General features: G+C 41.3%; 2 protein-coding genes across 5 annotated transcripts in view; one reads left to right on the top strand and one right to left on the bottom strand.

Moving 5' to 3' along the window:
* The first annotated feature begins 1,341 nt into the window (after positions 1-1,341).
* Positions 1,342-7,778, top strand: SOD3 (superoxide dismutase 3). Its single transcript, XM_075568500.1, has 2 exons — positions 1,342-1,480; positions 6,788-7,778. The coding sequence occupies exon 2, from the start codon at positions 6,802-6,804 to the stop codon at positions 7,543-7,545; it is 744 nt and encodes a 247-aa protein (XP_075424615.1). The 5' UTR covers positions 1,342-1,480; positions 6,788-6,801; the 3' UTR covers positions 7,546-7,778.
* A 14,769-nt stretch (positions 7,779-22,547) lies between these two features.
* The window catches only part of CCDC149 (coiled-coil domain containing 149), a 94,071-nt gene continuing 91,034 nt past the window's right edge, over positions 22,548-25,584 (bottom strand). For all 4 annotated transcript variants that reach the window (XM_075568465.1, XM_075568481.1, XM_075568474.1 and 1 more), the window contains one exon: positions 22,548-24,684. In XM_075568465.1, coding sequence (XP_075424580.1) covers positions 24,119-24,684 — 566 coding nt within the window. In that variant the 3' untranslated portion in view covers positions 22,548-24,118. The remainder of the gene's footprint in view (positions 24,685-25,584) is intronic.

The raw sequence follows: 25,584 nt of genomic DNA, 5'->3' as shown, positions 1-25,584 counted from the left end.
CTCCCTCTCCGTTGATTCCTCGCTCTCTCCCTCTCCGTTGATTCCTCGCTCTCTCCCTCTCCGTTGATTCCTCGCTCTCTCCCTCTCCGTTGATTCCTCGCTCTCTCCCTCTCCGTTGATTCCTCGCTCTCTCCCTCTCCGTGGATTCCTCGCTCTCTCCCTCTCCGTTGATTCCTCGCTCTCTCCCTCTCCGTTGATTCCTCGCTCTCTCCCTCTCCGTGGATTCCTCGCTCTCTCCCTCTCCGTGGATTCATCCGTGTCCGTGAGTGGATTTTTAACTACGGATTGTGGAATCCACGGATCAGATTCTTACAAATCCAGAAGGATTGTATTCAATAGCGGTTTCGGATTAATCCGCACGGATTGAAACTGGAACAAATCGGTCGACGGATTTTACACTGCGGAAACAATTTTGCAGGGAAATTCGGGGGGACTGATTCTTGCAGTGCCCACCCATCCCTAGTTATAAGCTCTTAGGCTGCGATCCCAGTAACTACTACAGCGCACGCCTCGGCGTGTACTGTGCAATCAAGCCCCGCCCCCCCAGTTACTCCGGTCCCAGTCCTACCTTGTCGCGCACCTTTCCCCATCGGTGCGTGACAGGTTTTCAGGCAGGCAGAGGAATTTGAGATTAGCATTTGCGACGAAGGCGTGGCCACGCCCCCGACGGCGGTTCAGCCAATGAGGGCGAACCAACTGCGGGACGTCATGGCCACGCCCCCGCAAACCCACCGCCGCGCCCCCTCCCGTCGCAAACCTTCCCTCTCCCCTCAGACCGTCGATCGCGGTGTAGCGCTGTGCACGCGCCGCCCCCCCCCCGCCGGGCGCGCGTGCCACAGTGAAGACTGGGGACTCGCCCTTAGATGTAAGCTACCACCTAGGATTTCTCATTGAATAACAAACTAAAGATAATGTTAATTATTGACCTAAACTGCAGACAGTGTATTTCCTAGACTACAACTCCTCGTATAAGATGCCTGTAGTTTAGTTTTGTTTATTATAAAGTTTTTACATATTCCCTAACACAAACGTCAACTTTGTTTTATTGTTGCTTGGCACTGGCATGAATAAGAATTCAAATACTAAATACAGCCAACCAACATTTACAATATAATTATTTAGCCTACAATATGTATTTCTATATCGCGGTTAACTAGCATTATAACCTCAATGTCTTTCCAATAAGGAAGCCTTTATGCTACCACATTTACTGGTGTAGAACTAACTTGTTGACAGTAGGTTATACAACGAAGTGATGAGAATCATCCAGTTCCAAAACCTAGTTGACTGGAATGTTTGTTCTCTAATGTGTCCAATTTTTTTCTCTCTGTGCTGCGCTGATCCTGACCCCTCCCAGTGTATAATATTACAAAACCATTGCAATAACAAGCAGTCATCGCATTCACTTCTACGTCTGGAATCCAGGCGCTCCTCTGATCCGGCAGTACCCAGTTAATTGGACAGACTACAAAGGAATAAGGTAGGTAAATAGGTAGCAGCTATTTTCTGATATATTACAAAATAAATCTACGCACACAGAAGAGCAGCGGCCCAATGGAAATGAAATAGTTTAAATAAAATAAAAAATGCTTTATGTATTAATAGAGCAGTAAAAGTGCAACTTATTCATTCTTATCATGGACATAGGATCAGAGGCATTGTTGCATATATGTGATCTCTTCTGCATCGCATTATATTTAGAAATACGTTTATGTGTATTCATTTCCATTGGTAAGCGCACTTTTACATATACTACTTGCACTGTTTTATATTTGGTACTGCATTCACAAAAAAAAACACAATTTCATCGTTATTAACTCTTTCTAATTACTTGTATTAAACTGTTTAAAAGTGGTTGGCAAGTTGAAAACACTTTGGTCAGATTATCTAACCAAACCCCCAAGTTAAATGAAATATTCGAAAGAGTTTTATATATGCAGGCTTTTAAGCAACATAATATAAGTAATTTTTAAAAAAAAGTAATAACAATGAAACATTGTTTTTTTTTTTATGCGAATTTGGCTGTGTTGAACTTGTTTGATGCTTTAATTTCTTCTATATTGGTAGCAAATGTGCAGGTTAGTAGCATATACCCAATACTGATCTTTGGGTGACCGGTTAGATAGCAGTAAATCCAGTGCTCTGCGTAGGGGAAGAACCAGCACCAGGTTCTTGTAAATCCCTTTACATCTCTGGATCTCACACGTCAATAATAAATATTATTCTCATCAATCATTTATTTTGCCTGTTAATTCTTTGGGATCTATGTATTAGTCTTCCTGTTGGAATACTGCTCAAAACCACATCCAAAAACATCCCGGCATTTATAAAAAAAAAAGAGAAAAAATATCCCATATAAAGCAAATGGGATTTTTAATTCTTTGATCAATCTGGCATCATTCTATCGCAGTGAATGTGATGGTGCCACAGTTATGCAGCCTGCAGACTTGAATAAACAGACTCCAAAGGCGACATTGGGCTGCATCGGTAGTGCCAGATGTTGACATTTTGTACCAGCTGACTAACAAAGAGTGACTTTAAAAAAAACAGATACAATGCAGAAGTAGCCGACCGCTACAACAGGGTTATAAATGGTGCAGAATAGTCTTGCCCATTGTGTAGCCGCAAGCTGTTTAGCTTTGTGTTTACATGGCAATCTGTAATTTACCGCAATATTATGCACCTCCAGTGGACTTTGAGCAGCAAATATAGCAAATATTTTCAGTGTGAAGTGGAACTGCATATCGAAGACGTAGTATTCCCCTTGAAAATTATAAATACCGCAATTTAAAGCAAAATTGAGTGTCCTAGCACTGAGATTGAAGCAGGGGAACCGGGTTAAATTTGCCTTGTGACCTTGGGCAAGTCACTTTATCTCTCTGTGCCTCAGCCACCAAAACATAGATTGTAAGCTGTACAGGGCACGGAACTGTGTCAATACAAAATTGGACAATGCTGCTTACAGCACAATACATTGTAATAGTGACGCGTCGAGTGCCGTTGGGAAAAAAGTTATTATTATTCTTCTAGAAACTGCAGCTCCTGAAATTTGCAGCCTAGAGTAGAGGCTTAGCTACAGAATAATTGTATTTGCACTTCCATACTAATCATGAGATGGGGAATGGAAAGTAAAACTGCTTTTAGTTAATAGAATTATTAGTTAGCACTATATGTATTTTTTCTGGCACAACAGAACGACATGAGGCAATACTGAGGGTTTTGTACCAAGCTTAAAATATTGGCATTTTGCTGTTAAATAATGCTGGAAGTGGTACAGTATGCTGAACATGCTTTTAGGGCTCTTTGCACCTACAGTATTGCTCTCCACTTGTGTCAGGGAGATATATTGGGAATGGAGAATGAAAGTGCACAGGCTGTTGTAACTGTATTGTGGGGATCTATACTTCTGAACCACACTAAGTGCTAGGGCTGTCATGGGAAGCGGGAATTAGATTGGGTTGTTATGGGAGCTTTACTGAGGGTCTAGTTGCTGTTGCAGGACTGGCTCACACAGGACATACTCAAGAAACGTGGTTTGGTCTGTTTACTGATTCTATTGTCCATTTGGCAAAGTGGGCAACTATGGCTGTCAAATGGCTGGAGGGAGAACTCTACCCCTCCACATTGAAATCCAGGGGTCTGCACCCCACAATCCTACATCTAATATCCCATTTATATTGTGTAACTCATTGTGCATATGTACCTGTGATCTTTCTGCCTGCCTCTCAGGTCAAAAATATTGGCATAATTGTTAATACATTTGATACAGTTAATTATTAATTAACATTTAAATTTCAGGTGTAAGTAATGAAAACAATGCACCGTATCACGTGCCCCTTTAGGAAGCTTGATACGTAGCCCTATACATATGGGGAGCAGCATATAGGAAGCCTTGGTTTCTACAGTGTAGTTGATAACTCAACCATACAGTGAAAACAGAAATCTTAACACATTTTATACTTTCTTCTAATATATTGTTTTAATACATTTGTTGGACCATATTGGGAAATCAGAGTGAGACAAGGGATGCACTGAGCAGCCTACTTATGTCAAAAGCTGTAAGGAGCCTCAACACAAGGACATTTATCTACAGAATAAGCACCTTTACTATAAGCAGAAGAGTACTCATAGGGGCTCATTCACTAAGTGGCTTATAGCACTATATCTGTGCAATATTGCCTGTGTTGCTATTCACAAAGCTCCGATAACAATATCGCACTGAAATGGCTTTTTATAGTACGATGACGCTCTGGCAACAAAAAAGCCATACGATAAGCTAAAAAATGCCAGAAATCGTTTTTTTTGTACTAGAAACTTCTATTCACTAAGCAGTGACAAGCATACTGTATCGTACTTTAAAAACTTGCAATATTTTGGGGGCAGCTACAGGCTGGCGCTAAAGATATTGCAAGATGCATAAAAGCAGTTTCTTTTAGTTTTACTGAACAGGATTGATACCGGATGCAAGCGGGGACACCCCAGAGACCTGCGTGGGCCCACGGGTCCCCAAATCTCCAGCGGGTTCTGGTGTCCCCACATCTCCATGGGGCCCTGTGGGTACTGCCACCGTGCCCCTTGCGGGAGGGTGTCAGCAGAAGTTAACCTCTTCATTACCTTAACGGTGGAAACCAAAGATGGCTAATAGCGCTTTTCCCCATTCAATTTTTTTTACAGTGCAATACATAAATACAACCCCCCCCCCCAACACAAAGTAATTGGCAAAATTACTATTATCCAAATATGGGTAATAGTGCTTTTGCCCATTATAAATAAAACCAGCCAGCATAAAGTAAATAAAAGTTGCACTTACCCCTGCCAGGATGAAAGCCGTCCATGTCTCCTTCCCCGTACTTGTCCTCTGTCGGCACAAACATTACAATAGAAAACAAACTAATGGTAATTAAGGGGTTAACCCCCTCCCCCGCTACCCACCCGGGAAGCCTAACCACCCTTCCTGGGCAACTACCCCCACCCTCAATCCCTGCTAAACATTGATTAGCACAGTGTTCAACCATGGCCATAATCTGGCCATGGTTTGCCACTATGGCAATAAATGGGTAAGCTTAAAAAAAAAAAAAAAACACATTACATTATTTTATTTTTTTAGAAATGCCAATAAACCAATTGATTGCCACAGTGGTACACCATGCCCATAAAATATGGGCATGGTTTGCCACTATGGCAGTCAATGGGCAACATAACAAAAAACAAGCACCAAAAATACAATACATAACAATTAAATAGAAACAAGCATTTACAAAACCATTAATTGCTGGTCACTGTGCTTATCTATACCCTTAAAGGGACATAGATAAACACATTGGCAGCCAAAGGGCAACCTAAAAAGAAAAAAACACATTACAAAAAATACAATACATAACAATAAAAAAAAAAAACACATTTGCATAAAAATGCATTGCTGGTCACTGTGTTTTTCAATACCCCAAATCACGACCAGCTAAAATCCCAAGAATAGCATATATTTCGTAATGCTACGTTTTTCACGTGAAAACACCCACTCTGTACCTTATTTAAATAGTGTTATCTTACCTGTTTAAGTATCTTGATAAAGGTTTGAGTTGTGAACCGAAGCGTCAATCACCTATCAATAAAACCTTTTCACTTTATTATAACAAAGACCTCTGGAGTGCAGCTGTGTTCTACCTTTGGATGGGCTAAATCTTCCCACAATAGGCTTACAGACAGTACAGAAACAACTATGGTGATGATCAGCACTCAAATATAATGTAAAGTTTTTTTTAAAGATTTGTAGTATCATTTCTAGCTGGAATCAACTCAATTTTATTGCAAAATCTGTTTTTGGAGAAATTTTTACAAAAAAAAGGGGGTTACACCTAATTTAGACATCTACTGCTCTCTAGCACAAAAATGATAATGTTTCAGGGTCCACGCCTGAGAAAAGGGCACAAACCCTGAAACGTTGCAATTTTTATGCTAAAGAGCAGTAGATGTTTAGATTAGGTGTAACTCCCCCTTTTTTATTTTTGTAAACATTTCTCCAAAAACCAGATTGTGCAATAAAAGCAAGTTGAATCCAGCTACACTGAGACTGTCTTCAAATCTTTTTTTCCTACTTTGCAATATATTCGAGGGGTCGATCCAAACTATTGTTGTTCCTGTGAGCTATTAACTTCCTTTATAGTGAAATCTATCGAAGATATTTCTTTCAGACATCAAATCATTAAATGAAAAATGTTATTTCCAGAAAATGGGAATATCTACTAAATAAAAAGAACACTGCAGGTGGGTATAAGAATCTCTCTATACTACTATATGGTCTGCTGACTAATCTTTCTGCTCCACTGATCAACAAACTAGCATGTCAAGAAAACCTTTTCTCTGCTTGCTATTGTGGCAGAAAAGTTTCTTATACGGAGACACGTATGATTTGACTGTTTTGCTATCAAAAAAGAAAAAGATCATTCTAATTATTGTTGTTCATTTATTAAAGCAGTAATTCTCAAATTACTTATCCCTAAAACCCATTAAAGTTGTCTTGGAAAGCTCTCTCCAGTAGCCCATGGCTCTTTCTAACATTATCATGAGGTGAAGTTTGATTTGCAAAATGCTGCTTTTCAGACACTGGACTACTGATTTTGATTCATAGAACGTATATGTGTTGATACATTGGTCATCTAAGTACACAGGGTCATCTTTTATTTATGAATAATGAAATAGTGCATGAGAAGGAAACGTTTGAAAACCCCTGGACTGAAGAATAAACCATTTTAATTTTTGTGTTTTTTTGTCTGTTTTTGTTTTTCAGAGATAATTTTCAACATGTATTACTTGCTTCACTTGGCCATTATCCTAGTTATTTCCACATCTTGCAATGTAAGAGCTGAAGTGACAAAAGCTGATGAAGATGAACCTTTAAAAGATATACATCAAAAAGTGAAGGAACTGTGGCTAAATTTGCTGAACACAAAGCCCTTCCAGGCAGATAATGAAGGAATGGCATATGCTACATGTAATCTGAAGCCTAGTTCTAAACTGGAAGACACAGAGTTAAAGGTGACAGGACAAGCCTTGTTCAAGCAAGCTTATCCAAATGGAAAACTAGAAGTGATCTTCAACATAAACGGATTTCCCATTGATGCCAATCAGTCTTCTAGAGCAATTCACATCCACAACTTTGGTGACCTCAGTGACGGCTGCGACTCCGCAGCTGGACACTACAATCCGTTCTCGGAAAATCACCCAAACCATCCGGGAGATTTTGGCAATTTCCGTGTCAAAGATGGAAAGATCCAAAGACACCTTGCAAATCTCGAAGCTACTATCTTTGGTCCATACTCTGTCATCGGTAGATCAGTTGTGGTCCACAAACAAGTGGATGACCTTGGGAAAGGCAATAATCAGGCCAGTCTGGATAATGGAAATGCCGGTAAACGACTTGCTTGCTGTGTCATTGGGGTCAGCAGTAAAAACAACTGGGAAAAAAATATCCAAGATACCTCCGCAGTGAAGAGTGCAAGACTTTCCAGGCGAACCAATGCAAAACGTGTGCAGATAAAGTACTAACATTTGGTCTATACAGAATTTAACATTACAGGAGAGCACTGTATGTGGATCCCAGTATATTGCTTCTGCCTTTGTTTAGCGTTTAACATTGTTGTTTTATCCATTAACGTTTATTGCTGGTGTGTTAGAGGGAAAATATATCCATTGCTCATATAAACAAAGGTTGCATCAGTTTTAATTTCCTGTGTATTGGCTTTTAAATAAAAACTGACTTGAATGTCTAAAACATGCAATGTTATAGTATTTTCTATTACTGTGCATCCACAGAGAATGAACAAGACACAAGATTAAGCGACACTAAACAGAAGCAGATTTGGGTCCATAAATCAGTCTTGGACAATTTTGGATTCTATAATTTGTGTATTAAGGAAGCATGCAAACATTTTGCAACGTGTTAAATCATTCATCCATACCAGGGGTGCGTGAGATTTTCTGGGGAGAGCGCCGCTGTTACAGAGGTCCCGGGCTTCCCCGAAGGCATTTAAAATAAATGCCGGGAGAGGAGATAGGGGGGCGCACGAAGGCAACTTTGCGCACCCTTAGTCCATACTGCAGGGGTTAAAATACAATTTGCAATCTTTTTAATATATACATAGAATACACGTGCATTAAGTAGACAATCAACATTAGGATAATAAATAGTAGCACAGTGCTTTCCTACATTGAATTGTCAGCACTTGGTGAAAACCAGCGTTAGCCAACTCCAGTCCTCAAGAGCAACCAACAGGTCAGGTTTTCAGGATATCCCTGTTTCAACACAGGTGGCTCAATCAGTGGCAGTAAAGTGTAGCATTTATTTCCCACTGTTGGTAAGTAACACCAGTAGCCTCCCAGGTGAATGAGAAGGAGGTCTCCAGACCTGAAAATAGTGCGGTTTAGCTCAGGAAGAACCACTGGTTCCCATCATGTAAAAAAAAAAAGGGGGGGGGGTAAAAATGGTAGAATTTGTTCTTTAAAGAATAAATTCTAAGACATCTGCACACATTTACTCAACAAAGGCAACACCTACTAATCAATATTTTCAAAAACACTTCGTCACAATCAAGAATCATAACTGAAGGAACCTCTGGCAGCGCAGATCCGCAACAACCCGGATATCCCAGGGATTACTATTCACTCACAATCCCATAAGGTTGCCCTATATGCCGATGATATTTTATTATTGATCTCTAAGCCTCTTACCTCTCTGCCGAACCTATTTGACCTGCTAGAAAAATGTAATAGAATTTCAGGATTTAAAATAAACCAAACCAAATCCGAGGCCCTAAATATAAGCCTCCCAAAAGAAACGGAAAAACTACGGAGTCTGAACTTCAATTTCAGTTGGCAACCAAAACATATTAAATACCTGGGAGTTCACATCACTAAGGATTATAAGGGCATCTACGAGGCAAATTATCCCAAACTGATTAGAACATTGAAAGAGGACCTGAGAAAGTGGATGCCCCACAAGATCTCCTGGATAGGTAGGATACATAGTGTTAAGATGAATATCCTTCCCCGTATCCTATACCTTTTTCAGACTCTACCAGTGCTACTGAGACTGAAGGACATACTCTCACTTCAGTCTGAAATCTCCAATTTTATCTGGGGAGGGAAAAAAACGAGAGTAAACAAGACAATTATGAAAAAGACCATTCGGACTGGGGGGCCTAGCGGTACTTTGCCTGTTATCTTATTATAAAGCAGCACAATTGTGTCAACTCACACAATGGCAGATCAACCCAGCATTGAAAAGATGGGTGGACCTGGAGACGATAGCTTGCTCCCCAATGGAGTTAAACAATTTGCTGTGGTTACCTAAAACAGCTGTAAAATGGGCTGAACGGCCACTTTCCTCTGTGGCAAACGCACTGTCGATATGGGAGACTGCTAAATTTAAGCACGCCTTGACCTCCAAACATTCATTGATGTCCCTGCTGTGGGGCAACCCCGACTTTGCGCCGGGTCTAGCAGAAAACGCGGCAGGTAATTGGAAAAAATATAGATATCTTAGGTTAAGAGATCTGGAGGGTATACCAAACAAGATTAAATCGTTCGAACAAATCAGATCCGAAAAAAATATTCCCCACTCTGAATTTTTCTGCTACCTCCAGATCAGAGCGTACTTTAACAAAAACACCCCCTATCCACCCTTAATCACATTTGAAAAGCTCTGTCTGACAGCAACAGACACACGGGGACTTACATCGCAGTTGTATGGAGAAGTGGTCGGTTCTGGGAACATACAGCAGCAACAAAAATTAGCGTACAGGGTTCAATGGGAAACAGACCTAGGAGAGGAACTAGAGGAGGAAGACTGGTCGGCCATACTAGAAGCCGCAGCCAAGAGCTCCATCTGTACGACTTTGAAGGAGAATGCATATAAAGTACTGATGAGATGGTACCTCACCCCGCTTAAATTATCAAAGTTTGTCCCTGGATACTCCCCAATAAAAAACAATAGGTAGCGCTAATGAAAATAAATGAAATAAAAGAAATATAAATTGGCCACGTGTAGCTGCCTAGATACGTCTCTGACCCCTCGTCAGACAAGAGTATGTCACTGGAATAGTATCAATGGCGCTAAACACAATCTACAATAAATGATCGTATAAATATACAAATACAATGAAAATATAAATATACAACCGGATGGAATTGATGGGTGATCTCGGCCAACGTTGATCAAACATGAAATAAGAAAAAGAAATACATAGTGTAATACTGATAAAACATGTGAAAGACAAATACCAACAAACAAACAAACAAAGAAACAGACAAGAATTAGCAAATATTAAGATATACAATTAGCAAATATTCGAATAATAGTGTAGCTGGAACACACAATGGACTAAAAATGATGAATTTAATATATTATAAAAACATGTACAACAATTAAGCACAATTAAAGGACCCAATCGATATCCGTCCGAATTGCCCGCTTACCGAAGCCAGAATATATAACCGCAGTGGATATTTAAAGAGAGTATCCCCTCTCACAGTGACTGGTTCTCTGACCGGCACAGCTTACAGATGGATTTCAGGAATCGCCGCGTGCTGATGGTGTAGAAATGGAGAAAACGTCCCTCCACGCGGTAACAGGGGCAGGAGATCACTGTCTTGATGTGAAGCAGTCCGGGCATGCGCAGAAGCGCCCGTCACAGTATTGACGGCACCGCAAAATCTCCTGCTCCTCGCGGTCGCGTATCATCCAAATGGCGGCAGATTCAAAAGTGCTGTGTGTCACAGAACTGCACGGCTGGGCTGGCAATGGAATAGGGCAGCTGACGGCAACGGGGGGATAACGGGGACCACCCAACGCGTTTCAGAAGCAACGGCTTCCTTCATCAGGGGTTAAATTGAATAAAGAAGTCCCTGTGTGTCCGGTTATTTATAGGAAAAATTTAAAGGTGCAAGCACCTGAATAAAGTCCCGGTCAGGCGCAGTGATCTAAATATAAACTGCGACATGATATCAGCAACACCATAAAATACATGAAGAATACATAAACAAGTAGAAAACAGTGAAACTACATATATATAGAAACATAAAACATATAAAAACAATTAGCAATGGCAATCAAGTTAGAAGATCATAAAATATATTATTATTTAAAAATATATTATTAACAATATTATTTAGAGATAAGGATAGACAGCATGCTGTATATGGAGTGAAGTGACCATTTGTAATAAACAGATATGGTCAAGGGTGAATCTAAAGGTTTTAGGTCACAAACATAGCTAGGATTTAGATGACATTGTCTGGTTGTTGAATAGAGATCTACTTCATGGATGTTACAGAAATACTAATAGTGGTTACATAGAAGTGAATGACCTAGTGTATCAGTGTAATATACTTATAAAATAAATTATTAATAAATAAAATATGTATATATGCATCACATTAATAATTTATTTTATAAGTATATTACACTGATACACTAGGTCATTCACTTCTATGTAACCACTATTAGTATTTCTGTAACATCCATGAAGTAGATCTCTATTCAACAACCAGACAATGTCATCTAAATCCTAGCTATGTTTGTGACCTAAAACCTTTAGATTCACCCTTGACCATATCTGTTTATTACAAATGGTCACTTCACTCCATATACAGCATGCTGTCTATCCTTATCTCTAAATAATATTGTTAATAATATATTTTTAAATAATAATATATTTTATGATCTTCTAACTTGATTGCCATTGCTAATTGTTTTTATATGTTTTATGTTTCTATATATATGTAGTTTCACTGTTTTCTACTTGTTTATGTATTCTTCATGTATTTTATGGTGTTGCTGATATCATGTCGCAGTTTATATTTAGATCACTGCGCCTGACCGGGACTTTATTCAGGTGCTTGCACCTTTAAATTTTTCCTATAAATAACCGGACACACAGGGACTTCTTTATTCAATTTAACCCCTGATGAAGGAAGCCGTTGCTTCTGAAACGCGTTGGGTGGTCCCCGTTATCCCCCCGTTGCCGTCAGCTGCCCTATTCCATTGCCAGCCCAGCCGTGCAGTTCTGTGACACACAGCACTTTTGAATCTGCCGCCATTTGGATGATACGCGACCGCGAGGAGCAGGAGATTTTGCGGTGCCGTCAATACTGTGACGGGCGCTTCTGCGCATGCCCGGACTGCTTCACATCAAGACAGTGATCTCCTGCCCCTGTTACCGCGTGGAGGGACGTTTTCTCCATTTCTACACCATCAGCACGCGGCGATTCCTGAAATCCATCTGTAAGCTGTGCCGGTCAGAGAACCAGTCACTGTGAGAGGGGATACTCTCTTTAAATATCCACTGCGGTTATATATTCTGGCTTCGGTAAGCGGGCAATTCGGACGGATATCGATTGGGTCCTTTAATTGTGCTTAATTGTTGTACATGTTTTTATAATATATTAAATTCATCATTTTTAGTCCATTGTGTGTTCCAGCTACACTATTATTCGAATATTTGCTAATTGTATATCTTAATATTTGCTAATTCTTGTCTGTTTGTTTGCCTGGATACTCCCCGCTGTGTCCAAAACAGTGTGGAAAATCGGCTGACCTGTTACACATGCTGTGGTCTTGCCCTCGAATCTCACCTCTATGGGAGGAAATTAGACATTGGATCCAGAGGGTTTTTGACCTCGCAATTCCCCCGGATCCATGGTTGTTCCTTCCGAATAGACCATGGCCGGGCCTCTCCAAAACTGGAAACAAACTAGTTGCCCATTTTGCAACAGCAAAGAGGTGCGAGATCGCAGCTATGTGGAAACAATCTGAGATCCCAAGCATCCCCAAGATTCGGAACAGATTATGGTATATGTCAAATGGAAAAATTAACAAGTTTAGTTAATGACACTGGCAAAAAATATCTAATCGTCTGGACGCCGTGGCTGGCACAGACAGATATCCCTGGGATTGAGGTAACCACAATTTGGCAATGATAGTCATAAATGCATTCTCCCCCAAAGAGCGTGAGCTTGGCTTGACAAAATAACGGACTCTAGTTACTACATGGCGCTTAGATACAGCATAGACCGTATAGGTGCTGGCCACAGTAATCCCGGTCCCGATCACAACATAGAAGTTATGAGAGCCCGCGCCCCCTCTCCCACCCCGGGGCCCTCGCCCCACCCCCTCCCTCTCTTTCCCTTCCTTACCCTCACTTTTGTTTTTGCCCCCAAGTTTAAATGGCCTATCGGGTCTTTCGGCTTAAAGAGGGCTCTCAATCGCCATTTCTCCGGTCCAAGCCCAAAGGAGAGAATATATGTATCGTACCTGAATGTAATGCTGTGATTGTTTATTTTACCTGTATTCACAATACAACTTGTACTGAAAAATTCAATAAACTGGAAGTTATAAAAAAAAAAAAAGAATCACAACTGAAAAAAGGCAGGCGTGAAAACAATTTATGAATGATACTCACATAACCCTTATTTATGTATTATATGGGGTAAAACAAATCTCTCTGATCTAAATAGTGATTAGAGCTCATGTGTTAAATTTGAATGACACCAACTTGAAGTATGTTGACAAAATGTGTTTGCATAGTTAGAATGTCACCAATCCACCAGGTACTCTGTTAAAATTCATCTTCAGCTTCAAATTAGAGCAGGAGAAATACAGTGTAATTTTCTGCTGTGAACGTTCTATTTGACCCAAGGAGAGGTTTGAGAAAAAACGGTTTCCATATTAAAACACTCTTAAGCAGTTGTATGGAAAAGACAAGAATGAACAATGCTCAAGACATTAACCTGTTTACTAGTCAGGAAACTGCAAAATAATGGAACATTTCTAGCGTCCCAGTTTACAATGGTACCTACAGACTGCATTGGACAGACTAGAAACGTCCACTGAAAAGGCAAGTAAGTTCAGGTATGTCGATATAAAAAAATATGCAAAAAGAAAAGGCAATCAGTGCAGACTGCGGCTTTACTGCTCACTAAGGTGCATGTAACCCCCTTGCAAGTGCATAAAGCTAACACACACACTGTACACTTCCCTCTGCCTGCCTCCTCTCTTGCGTGTGCTGCAATAGGAAACTACAACTCCCAGCTTGCTTGCTGCATGAGGGACCACTTATGGTGCAGGAGGATGTGACTTGGCCTCACCCAACAATCTGGTGGAGAGGCGGAGCTGAGAGGAAATCCCTGGGAGGCTCTGGCAGGGAGAAAGCTGCAGCACCCCGAGAGATCTTAGGATCCACCAAATGCCAAGCCATCAGTTCACCATAGTTAGCAGACGCTGGCTGAAGGGAGTAGAGCCCAGTGGAGCATTCATCTGACAGCAGCAGCAGGAGGCGGCACATGTAGTGACAGAGGGGATCCTCATCGCAAGCCAAGTAAATGGGTACCAAAGTATTTGCAAAGTAGAGGCCTGTTATGTTCATTCACAATGTTAGAGCTTCAACGATGCACACAGGCCCTTACCCGCAGGATGATCACGGGAGAGACACGGGTACACACCTGCCCAGCGTCTTGTGTGACGTGTTTTTATCTAATTGCATTGATGTATGTACTGTACTGAATGATCCCCATGTTTGAGGATCATATTGTTATATTGGTGCCTAGCGATAATTACATTATAAATATCCTTGTGTTATAAACATTACTGTAATCTGCCTCCCATTCTCTGAACTACGGCCACGTGTGGGGGCAAGGTATATAGACGGAGGACTCAGGCCCTGCCTGCCCTCAGCAGTAGATGTTAGTCTGAGGTTAATTAGTGTTACACGCCCATTAAGTTTGCTGTCAAACAGTCCTCAGGAAGATTCAAGCTCCAGTCATTTAAATAGAACTTAAACCTCTGAGAGCATTGAATAGTGACCAGAAGCCACAGCAAAAGTGTGTATAATGGAGACTATTAATCTTCTCAGTTATAATGGCAGAGCAGAGGCAATCCCCAACCTTTGTGCTGTTCTCCACTCCAAAGATACAGAGACCCTCAAAAGAAGAATACAGAAATTTAATCAAATAGACAACATTAAATGTCATTAAAGAAATAAAACGTCGAGCAAAAAGAAAACATCAGTGACATTGTTACCTTTAGGTTAGAATTCTTGATTCATATTGGAGAAATTTATACGCGACAAAGATTCAAGATGAAACTGAATTGAAAAGAGAACAAAGCTGATGTTTCAATGAGTAGATGTAATCGTAACCCAGACAAATGTACTGGAATTTTGGTACTTGAATTTTATCCAATGTGGGCCACCGAAAATGGATTGAGAACTATATCCAAATTGGAAAGGTGTGTCCATAAAGCAACATTACCCTTTTGAGTGCCCACGGACATAGCTACTAGATCAGAGGTGGGCAACCAATGTAGCCACAGGTGTGGCGAATGAGAAGTGAAAATCGTCACACCATGTAAAAACTGAGAAATTAGGTTGCTCAATCGAACATTTAAAACAACACACACTGTTCGTCTGCTTCACTCACCTTAGTACTATCACCTGCTGCTGCTTCACTCACCTCAGCACTATTACCTGCTGCTGCTTCACTCACCTTAGTACTATCACCTGCTGCTGCTTCACTCACCTTAGTACTATCACCTGCTGCTGCTTGACTCACCTTAGTACTATCACCTGCTGCTGCTTCACTCACCTCAGCACTATCACCTGCTGCTGCGTCACTCACCTCAGCACTATCACCTGCTGCTGCTTCACTCACCTCAGCACTATCACCTGCTGCTGCTTCACTCACCTTAGTACTATCACCTGCTTCTGCTTCACTCACCTCAGCACTATCACCTGCTGCTGGTTCTCTTCGTTGACTCATTCAGATACTGGAACCTTGCACACGCCATCAGGAAAACGTTTATTTTACTGTGGGAGCTGAAGACTAAAATTCTCCACACTTTCATGGCCAATTAGCCACTTGTGGCGATTGGCGACAAGGTTGCCCACCACGGTACTAGATGATGGGGTCTGGCAGTCCAGGGTCCCCATGACTTTGTAGCTACATCATAATCTAAATCCTCATTTTTGTTGGAGAGATCACGTTATGTGCTCCACAGGAAGACCGGAAGAGGACTCCTCTTCCATTTTCTCATCAGGGACGAAGTGATAGCGAGTGCCGGATGGGGACATGACCCCTCTGGCACTCAAAGGGTAAATGTTTTTTTGTAGTTTGAAAGTAAACTAATGTAGTCTAATTCTAATTAAAGTGATATATTTGCACAGAGATGACAAAATCCAACAGAGCATATCACCATCCCTGCCAAACCCATACAAATGAGAAAGAGAGGCTTTGTAGCAATGTTATAAACGCAAAATTAATTGATGTGAAGTTTATCCAATTATTGAATTTAGTGACTCCATTTATTAATTTGTTAGATGAGCCCAACAGTATAATCAAATGAAGGGTCCTTTAGTTAAAATCTAGCGTTCAGACGCGGTAATTTTATTTTCAAACATTTAAGAACACAATTACATGTGTGTTTATACGAGCCTGCAATCCCTAAAAACACCTCTAGCATTGTGCTGGTGGGGGGAGGGAAGTCAGAGAATGGAGAAAATAATGAATAATACAGCAAATATGGGGACGCTATTAGACAAAAAACATTATAATATTTATTTTTTAGTGATGTCATTTGTTGTTTTAAATAATTTTTTAATGTGTCCCGTCTCTTTTTTTAATCTGGTCACCCTAACTTTTTGACATCTTCTAGTGCAAATAATCTGCCGTTTATTTTCATAGGAGCAGGTAACACTTCTAAACGACAGACGTTTTAGGCTCCCATTGGCCGTTTAACTGGTGATCACCTACCTGATAAAAGGCCGCTGTGGGCCTGAAGTGTCCATACTACTTCCAAACCACAGAATTTCTAACCTAAGGCTACGGCCCCAGTGATGGGGGCACGGCCATGATGGGGGCACGGCCATGATGGGGCATGTCTGCCCTGCAATTGGCTGCGCGCGGCCACGTGACCGCGTTGCGGCATGGGAAGACAAAATTCTTGTCTTCCCAGCCTGCGTACGCATCACAGCGCTTTGCGCGCCCACACACACACAGCCACTGGGGCCTGCCCCATAGAGGGCTGTGCTGTGGTGTGTGGCGCGCACCGCCATGACCACCAGGGACTCAGCTTTAAGGGTTTTGCCGTCGCTTTATTTTGAAATGGTCAGATGCACAGAGCGTGTTGGCTCAAATAAATGAGTTTAGATTTTCAAACCCGCTGTGCCCCGTGTTCCTTCTGCTACAGGTGCACAGAGCCCCATTAACGCCAGGTTTATAACAGGCCGTTATAGAAATCATTAACAAACATTAGTTTCCCTGAGCTTAACATGAATCCACAAAGCGAAGAATATGCAAAAACAACAAGCGTTCGTTATCTCAGTAGCAGAGGCTTAACGCCATGTTAAGTTAGCACTGCCTCGTGTTAGCTTCAAATGACATGGAGTTAAGACGGTCTTACCCAAAGGTGCCAAGGTGGCATTACTCCCATTCAGACCCTGAATGGGTGTTTAATTAAAGAGAGACCCCTGTAAATAACAATATATTAGTTAAATCATACCTAACTTTGGTCTTACACTCTTCGCATTAGGGTAAATAGTGCTGTGTTGCCTCTGTGTGCAGAGAGCAAACACATTAGTCTAGCTAAAGAATCTCTCCTAAATCACTAGTATATGTAGTTTGTGAAAGCGCATGTGGTACAGTGATTGAAGGGAGATGTATAAAACCTACCCTGCTAAATAGTATTTTTCAGCACTGAGGAAGTTAAAAGCCCCAGGGAGACTTTGACTGTGCAAGTGCTATGCAGGGTCCCTGCGGTGAAGTATCTGGAGAGCAGGGAGGGCTGGTGCTCCAGATAAGTCCAGACCAGGATTTCCACTGATCTGTGGAAATTCCACAAGAGCTAATTGCAGCTCACCTGGGCTAATTAAGGCTACGCTTATAGTGTCGGCGACGGTGATGCGACAGTCAGGCGCTGGTCGCTGGAAAATCAAATAGAGATGACTTCCAGCGATCGCGACCAATCCATCGCATCATGCTTAGTATAAGCACATGCGATGGTGGCAATGCATTTGCAACTGCCACTCTCCAACAGGGAAAAAACAGCTGTCCTGTTTAGCAGTATGCGGCGGCTTGAGGCGGCAAAAGCAACAAGACGGCGGATGTACAGACAAAGCACCAAGTATTACCGCAAAGGAGTTAATAGCTAGATTGCTACTACAAAATCAAGGACTTGCACTTCTAGTCCACATCCGACGCGTTTCATAGAAATACATCTACATCAAGGAATTCCCTATATTCCCCGTATCTACGAAATACGTCTACCACCAGCCATGCTGGTAGTGTTTGCTCTGGTTTCCTGGTGCTCCAGACGCCCTGGATGCCTCACGGCGTTGGTCCCTGCAGAGGAAAAGAACATCTTCCTACTGGATCAGGGGGGACTTCATTGTCCAGTGTCCAAAGATGAGACCTACATCGTGTATGGTGCCTAAAGAGGGACAGTTGGGGGAAGTTTTGCTTCTCTGGAGATATATCTCCATGCGGTCTTTTCCTTACAGCCTTCTGGATCTCTGCTGTCTGCTAGGGTCTAGCCTTATTCCTTTTGTGCAGGAATGCCACATACCAGTCAAACTCCGGCTCTGTCATGGGGCTTCCAGAGCCCAACAGTTTCTCATGTTTTCGCTGATTCTTGTTTTCAGGTTCTTCCAGTACGTTCTACATACTGTAGCACATATAAGCATTCTAACAAACTACAAAATTGGTCTTGCAATTAAAACAATCTGTATGAAAAATCTCACTCGTTGCATTAGATTGAAATATCTGTGTTGACACCCCCCAGTTTGCATGATTTGCATTTTTAGGGCGGATTATTTATAGAATGGGAGTGTAATAAATGTATATTCTCGCTACTTTTATTTTTGAGATTACCTGCATAAGATTGTGCTGCAGACTGTACTAGGGTGGCTCTAAGAGGCACTAATGCATACAAGAGACCATCTGCACAAGATTTCAATTGCCATCAGGAGAGCACTCAAAGCTGTAAAGTATATAAGAACTGTGAGTGCACTCGAAATAAAAGAATTTAAAGCACAAAATTACTACACTGTATTTAATAGCCTTTAAGAAAAACAATCACTTCCCTCGCATCAAACTGTTACTTCCTCTCCCCAAATCATTTACCTTTGCAATTGTCTATAATGCTCCCAAAACACCATATACTTTTGGCGTTTGGGCCAGGTATTTCTCTCGTTCTTTATGCCTGGTGCTTCTGGACCGTAACATTACTCACTTGCTTGTATTTAAATTATACCATTTTCCATTTTCGATTAAAAAAACTATAAAGCCGTGTCTGTGCTAATTAAAAATCACAGCATTTCTCGAACAGAGAATCCTAAAGGATAAATCTCTGATCGCCATCGAAAAAAATACAGGTACATTGAATGTCGCAACCACCAGATTCAGATGGATTGATAGAAATTCTGCCGATTTTCGGTTCGAAAATACAGGAATCATACACAAAAATAGAGACCAGATAAAAGGCCGTTGGGATTAGGGATGGGCAGAACTGTCGATTTGTTTCCCGGAATTTCCCGAACCTTCCATTCAAAATCCGTTACGCGGTATTTAATTTCGTTGACTAATACAATCTGGACGAATTTTTAAGAATCCAATTTATGGGATTCCAAAATCCGTTGCCGGATTTTTAGATCCACACACATTATTAATCTGCCATGTGGATTGTCTGGGATAGAACCCTGTCCCACTTTTTTCAGGGGATCACCCTATTTGAGACTGATCCACGGAAATCCGCAGCTCAAAAGGAACTGTCCAATCTGGGGCGGATCCAAAGGGGCAACAAACAAAATTGCCCATCTCTAGTTGCGACCCAAAACATCTACCTTACTATTGGCACGTTGTAGTCATACACTGATAACAGTGATGTAGATATATATTTTTTGTAAGATTCTTGGGTTTCTTGGATACTGGCAATTGGATCCTAAAGATTCCCGAGAACCTCAGAATAACAGTAATTACCCATTAATTTGGGATTAACGTGATTTGAATCAAGTAGAAAATAGCCGTGTTAGGCTTTGGTCCCTCTGCGTCCGGGTGCGCACGCGCGCTACTCACCATCTCCTGGTATCCTCCCGAGCCGGTTCCAGTCCCTCCTCCCTGCAGGGCTCACTACACGCTGTGACGTGTCAGCCGCCAGGGGATGCAAGAGAATTGTAATCTCGAGCGGCGACGCGTCACGTGGTGTGGCAGTAAGCCAATGAGGAGAGGAGGGGAGGCTTCGGGGTAGGGTGGAAAGCAGCGATATCTTCAAAATGAACTCTGCACATGGGGGGGAAGGAACCCCTGGCACAGTGTGACGGCCCCGCCCCCCGACATCATTGCCGCGCCCACCCGACCCGTTTTGGCCACACACCCCGCTCCAGCTCCCTACAGACCGCAGATAGCGGTCAAGTACCTCTCCACGCGCCGCCTGTCTGCAGTGCGGGCGCGTGGTCTGAGGCAGCGGGGCCTTAGCCTAAGTCCAGTTGTGATAGTGCAGAGTAAATGAGTACTTCAGTATTAGGTGATACCTCTTTTTTTATTTGGACTAACAATTGATACTAGAAGACAAGCTTTTTGAGAGTCCTCTTTCTCAGCCATATGGATTTACACAGATTCCATAAGCTTAACACAGATGTAAAAAAGAAAAACAAGGATAGCCATCTAAGGCTGCGGCCTCGCTGGTGCTGACCGCGCTCATGCGAATTTTGCGAGCGTGCGCAGGGGGAGAGGGGGGTGCATGGAGGGGCCTATTGAGCGCTTCAAACACTTCCCAAGTGCAAAGCTCCACGTGAGCGGGGATGTGAGAATTCACATTCCACAAAGTAAACTCGGCAAGCGCCGCCCGCTCAGCGCTAGCGGGGACGCAGCCTAAGGCAGATGATGCAGAGAAGGAATAAACAGACAAGGAATAAATGAAAGCAACAGCGAGACACAGGACCATACATCCATCAGCAGAGTGCAGGGGGGAGAGGGGGTTAATTGTAATACAGGCAGGGAGAAACATTACAAAAAATTATGATAGTGTGTAAAACCCCATATCAGCATTAGGTCCCCTTATTTTAGTGTCAAAGAGTATTATCATTTTGAGTACAAATGTTTTTCGTTCTTGAGTGCTTTTAAACATTCCGTTGACTTTGATTTTTAAACCATTTATGGAATGATCTGACTGTGAGAAGTGGTGTCCCACTGGAGTGCAATATCTTCCTTCTTCATAGTGTATTATTGTGTGTCTGGGTTCATTTTGTTTTTAAGCTTTTGGCTGGTTTCACCAATATAGTATCCTTGGTCACATTGAATTATATATACCACATTTCTGGATGTGGAGCAGTATGGTCCTTTACCATTGAATGTTCTAGGTTTGTGACTGGCTGTGGGATCTTTGCATATATATGTTGACAAAGTTTGCAGTGTGTGTTGTTGCCAGCTGTGGGATTCAGCCGGTTTGTGCTGGTTCGTGCGAACCTGTTACTAAAATTTCACAAGTTTGCCGAACCGGTGCTTAATTCTCTTACCTGTGGCGGCGGGCGGCGTCTACCAGGATCTTTTCCCTGCATAACTTCTCAATATGGCCGCGCGACGTCATGGCACTGCGTTGCCATGCCAACGGGAACGCCACGTGACGTAACCGCATCCCGTGACGTCCGTTGCTGTGGCAACAAGACGCTACGTGACTTCACGTGGCATTGTCATGGCAACGCTGCATCACCATTTTGAGAAGATATGCAGGGAAAACATGCTGGCAGATGCCGCCCGCCGCGGTATGAACCGGATATTAAAAATGTTCAATCCCACCACTGGTTATTGCATATTCTTGTGATTGTTACTTTACATTTGTGTTAAGTTCATGGAATCTGTGTAAATTAGTATTGTTGAGCAAGAGAGAACTCTTGAAAGCTTGTCTTATAATATCAATTGTTAGTCCAAATAAAAAATTAAAAAATATATCTCCTACTGTAATACTGAAGTACTCATTAACTTTACTTGAAATGAGAGTGGTTTCAACTACAATATTACTCTCGACTAGCACCAAATGTGGCATTCTCGTTTGAATTTCAGGTACGGTATTTTGGTGGACATGCCAACACACAGCGTTACAGAAAATAAATTTACCCATTTAGCAAGAGCTAACTATCATGCTTTTTTTCTGCTACGTGTCCATCAATGCACTGCCAGGGTATAACCTAATGTATGTCCACTTACTGTACATCATACTACTCTTATGCCTATGACATAATGTATATACAAATGATAGACTGCTTCATCACAGCTTTCACATGGCTGTGGTTATTCTTATTTAGGGTCTGGTGCACACTCTGTGCCCTTCAGCATTCAAAGCCACTGCACCATGTATCTGTTCCATTACGTTTAATAGTTTGTGCTCCTTTATTAAAATTTATGTTGACCACGTGTGAAGAATAGTAGTTTATTGGCAGTACAATCCTATCAGATTATACAATATTTGAATATACTGTATAAGGCCAATTAACATAGGAAAAGACGTGTTGATTTTTAACCGCTTTAATATCAAGAGGTTACCAAGGGGTACACATGAATAGTCACAAATCAAATTCCAAAGCCAATCAGAAATAGACATAAACAACCATATGTACCAAGCAATATTATGCGATAAGACACCGTAAAGCAGCATTTCATTAAAAATCCGATGTTTGTTTTAGTAAATCAATTGTGTAGTATTAGAGAATACAAATTCACTTATGCCCTCTAATTGTTTTTAATGCATAATCATTAAGCTTCTATTGGGTTGCTATAGAAACCATTTGGGAAGTCGCAGCACTTCCTGTTTTGATATAGGCAGCCATTTTGGGTGCCCTTGGAAGTAGGATCTTTGCCGATCGATCACGGGAGAACAGAGCGATCGTCAGCTTCGATAATTGCATTGCCATGTAGGCCAGCAACTACTGCATTTATTAAAACGGGGAAAAAAGGAAATGCTGCTTTAAGTGCATGGGGTAATTGTTTTAATAATATGCAATATGTGACTAAAAAAACAAAAATCAGTATAAGATTTATAAATTAATAAGTCCATAATGTTGAGTAAGGAATTGATGGGTTTTCTCTGGAAATCAATTACCTCTGTCCAGAGTAATTGACAAGAGCGGAGAATAAAAATAGACACCAATATAAGGGAGACAGGTCATAAAAGGCTGATGTAGAACAAAACAGGAACATGAATGGGTAAAGCGCATTGGCTTTAAATAAGTCTAAACAGTTGTACAGATATTATGCCCTTCACTACGGTCGATCCCAAAAATACAAAACTGCTAGAGGATTTCACAATGAAATGTGTATTCAGAATGAAAAACGCTATCCAGAAAAAAAAAATGTTTTTCTCAACAGAATAAATAGAACTTCAGCTGGGATTCAGATACCCACGGATACTGTACATACGGCAGAGCAAACAATGAAATGTAGACAAATATACAAAACAATAAGGAATGGCCAAGATCCTGAGCTATGCATGTGCACATCTAGAATACGGAATGTTCCAATTCAGGCTAAGCCGAATAATACAGATCAAGAACAGTAAAGTGGTGGCAAGGTATGCCGGTGCCTTTAACCCACAACACTGGAGAAGGCTGCATTGAATTGGCATGCAATTTCTAGCTTCTTCAGCACGCTTATGGACCCCAGTGGCGGTAATATGCTTGCATCACTCCTTGGCATCTAATCAGAACAATAAAATAGTTTTTATAATTCTATATTAATATGCACATTTGCCCCTAAATAGTCTCTTGCAATAAGCAATTTGATAGGACTGCACATTAAAAACACATTTACTTATTAAATACCGTATAAATTAAACCTTCCCCCACATACTACATAAAACAAGCATTTATATTAAATAAAATATATTGCAATCTCCATAGACCTAAAAAAAATTTGTAATATAAAGAAAGGAATGGCAGGGGGACGTAATGACCAAATACTCATGACATGGATTAACTAAATAGATTTGTTTGGTTGATGTACATCCCAGAGAAATACATTGTTATATTTAATCAATCAAAGATAGCTCCGCTTTGGAAGGTGTAGAGGTGTATATTTCATTCAGTCAAGATATGCGATCATCACATTTACAGTTTTCGGCAGGGCTGCAAATGTTGGTAGTACATTTTGAAGAATCCTCTAGAGATTTATTTCTATTCATTTCAAAACATTCTCTTCCATAATTTGACGCTTCCTCATATTCTTCCAGCCCAGCGCTTCCGGATGTTCCCTCTGTACTTTGAGTTCCTTGGAGGCTGTTTCCAGCTGCTGGCACGGTCTCTGCTTGTATTGTATCAGTAGGTCCTGAAGGCTCAGGACGGGATACAGGAGACTCCAAGTTGCCAAGCTGAAGTTGAATGATCACTGTACTAGGACTCTCAGCAGGACTTTCCAAGCTGCTCTCTTCCAGTGTCACAGCTGCCAGTTCTTCTGTTAGTTCAACAATCTGCTGTCCTCGCTGTTTTATATCTTCTTTTTCTGAACACAGAAGAGGTATTAAAGGATGGAGGTACATGTTTTCGTAAGTATTACCAAGTGGATCTTGTGAGTTCTCCAACAGTTGAGTAGTTTCCTTTTTGGTTGTTATTTCCAAAGCATTAGAATATATCTCAACACTCGGTTGCCTGTGTTCTGCAAATATATAAAAAAAGTTGCTATAAGTACATGTTCTATAGACTAGAGTAACAATATATAGGGTCAGCATCATACAAAACAATATTTCATTTCTCAAACACATGAAACTGCAGGCAATTAACTCTTGGGAGTTCTACTTGCCAACTTACTGGAATTCCCACTACTGCCCCATATCCTTCTGATAATCTCACTTCAGGATGGGCCTTGTCATTTTTTTTATTCAGAATTAGTTATCATATCCCATCATAGACCTTTCTTTATAAAGTGAACAATCCCAATTTCAATAGTTTCCTTGTAAGCAAGACTTCTTTGCACTTTTTCCATTTTTATAGCACTCCACATTCAAGATGCAGTTTTATTAGAGAACTACAAAAGGTGAAAATCTGTCCTTCCTCTTCCCTCCCCCCTTCATCTATATCCCATTTTATCCATGATAATATTCTGGTAGCTTCTGATGCTGCTGCCTGACACTGGGCACTCGTACTAAGCCTACCATCTAGATTGCTTCTACGGGGCAAATTTAATATGTGCTGAAGTGGGTGATCAGACTGCAATCAGTCAAAAAAAACACTGACTAGAATAAGGATTTTGGCTAATCTTACCGTTTGGGGTATACTGAATTACCACGCAAGTCTATCAAACAAATACTGATCACATTTTGCCTGCTCCCTTTTTTATGTAGTCTGCTCACATCTACTCGGATGCATAACTAATAGATTAAAAAATGTTAACCCTTTTTTTTTAGCGCGCCACATATAGTATAAGCCCCATTATGAAGAACTTGCATTCGGCTCTAAATGTAGAGCCCCAAACCGCTTAGTGTTATCAACTCAGTGCCCAACACTAAGGCCCTTTTCCAAGAAGCTACGAAGTGGCTCATTACAGAAAACTACTGTT

Source organism: Ascaphus truei, chromosome 1 (genome assembly GCF_040206685.1).
Source record: "Ascaphus truei isolate aAscTru1 chromosome 1, aAscTru1.hap1, whole genome shotgun sequence".
Lineage (NCBI taxonomy): Eukaryota > Metazoa > Chordata > Amphibia > Anura > Ascaphidae > Ascaphus > Ascaphus truei.
This window is presented reverse-complemented; position numbering and strand designations above follow the sequence as displayed.

Coding starts and splice junctions, on each gene's coding strand:
- SOD3 (XM_075568500.1), top strand. CDS start 6,802: ATGTATTACTTGCTTCACTTGGCCATTATCCTAGTTATTTCCACATCT.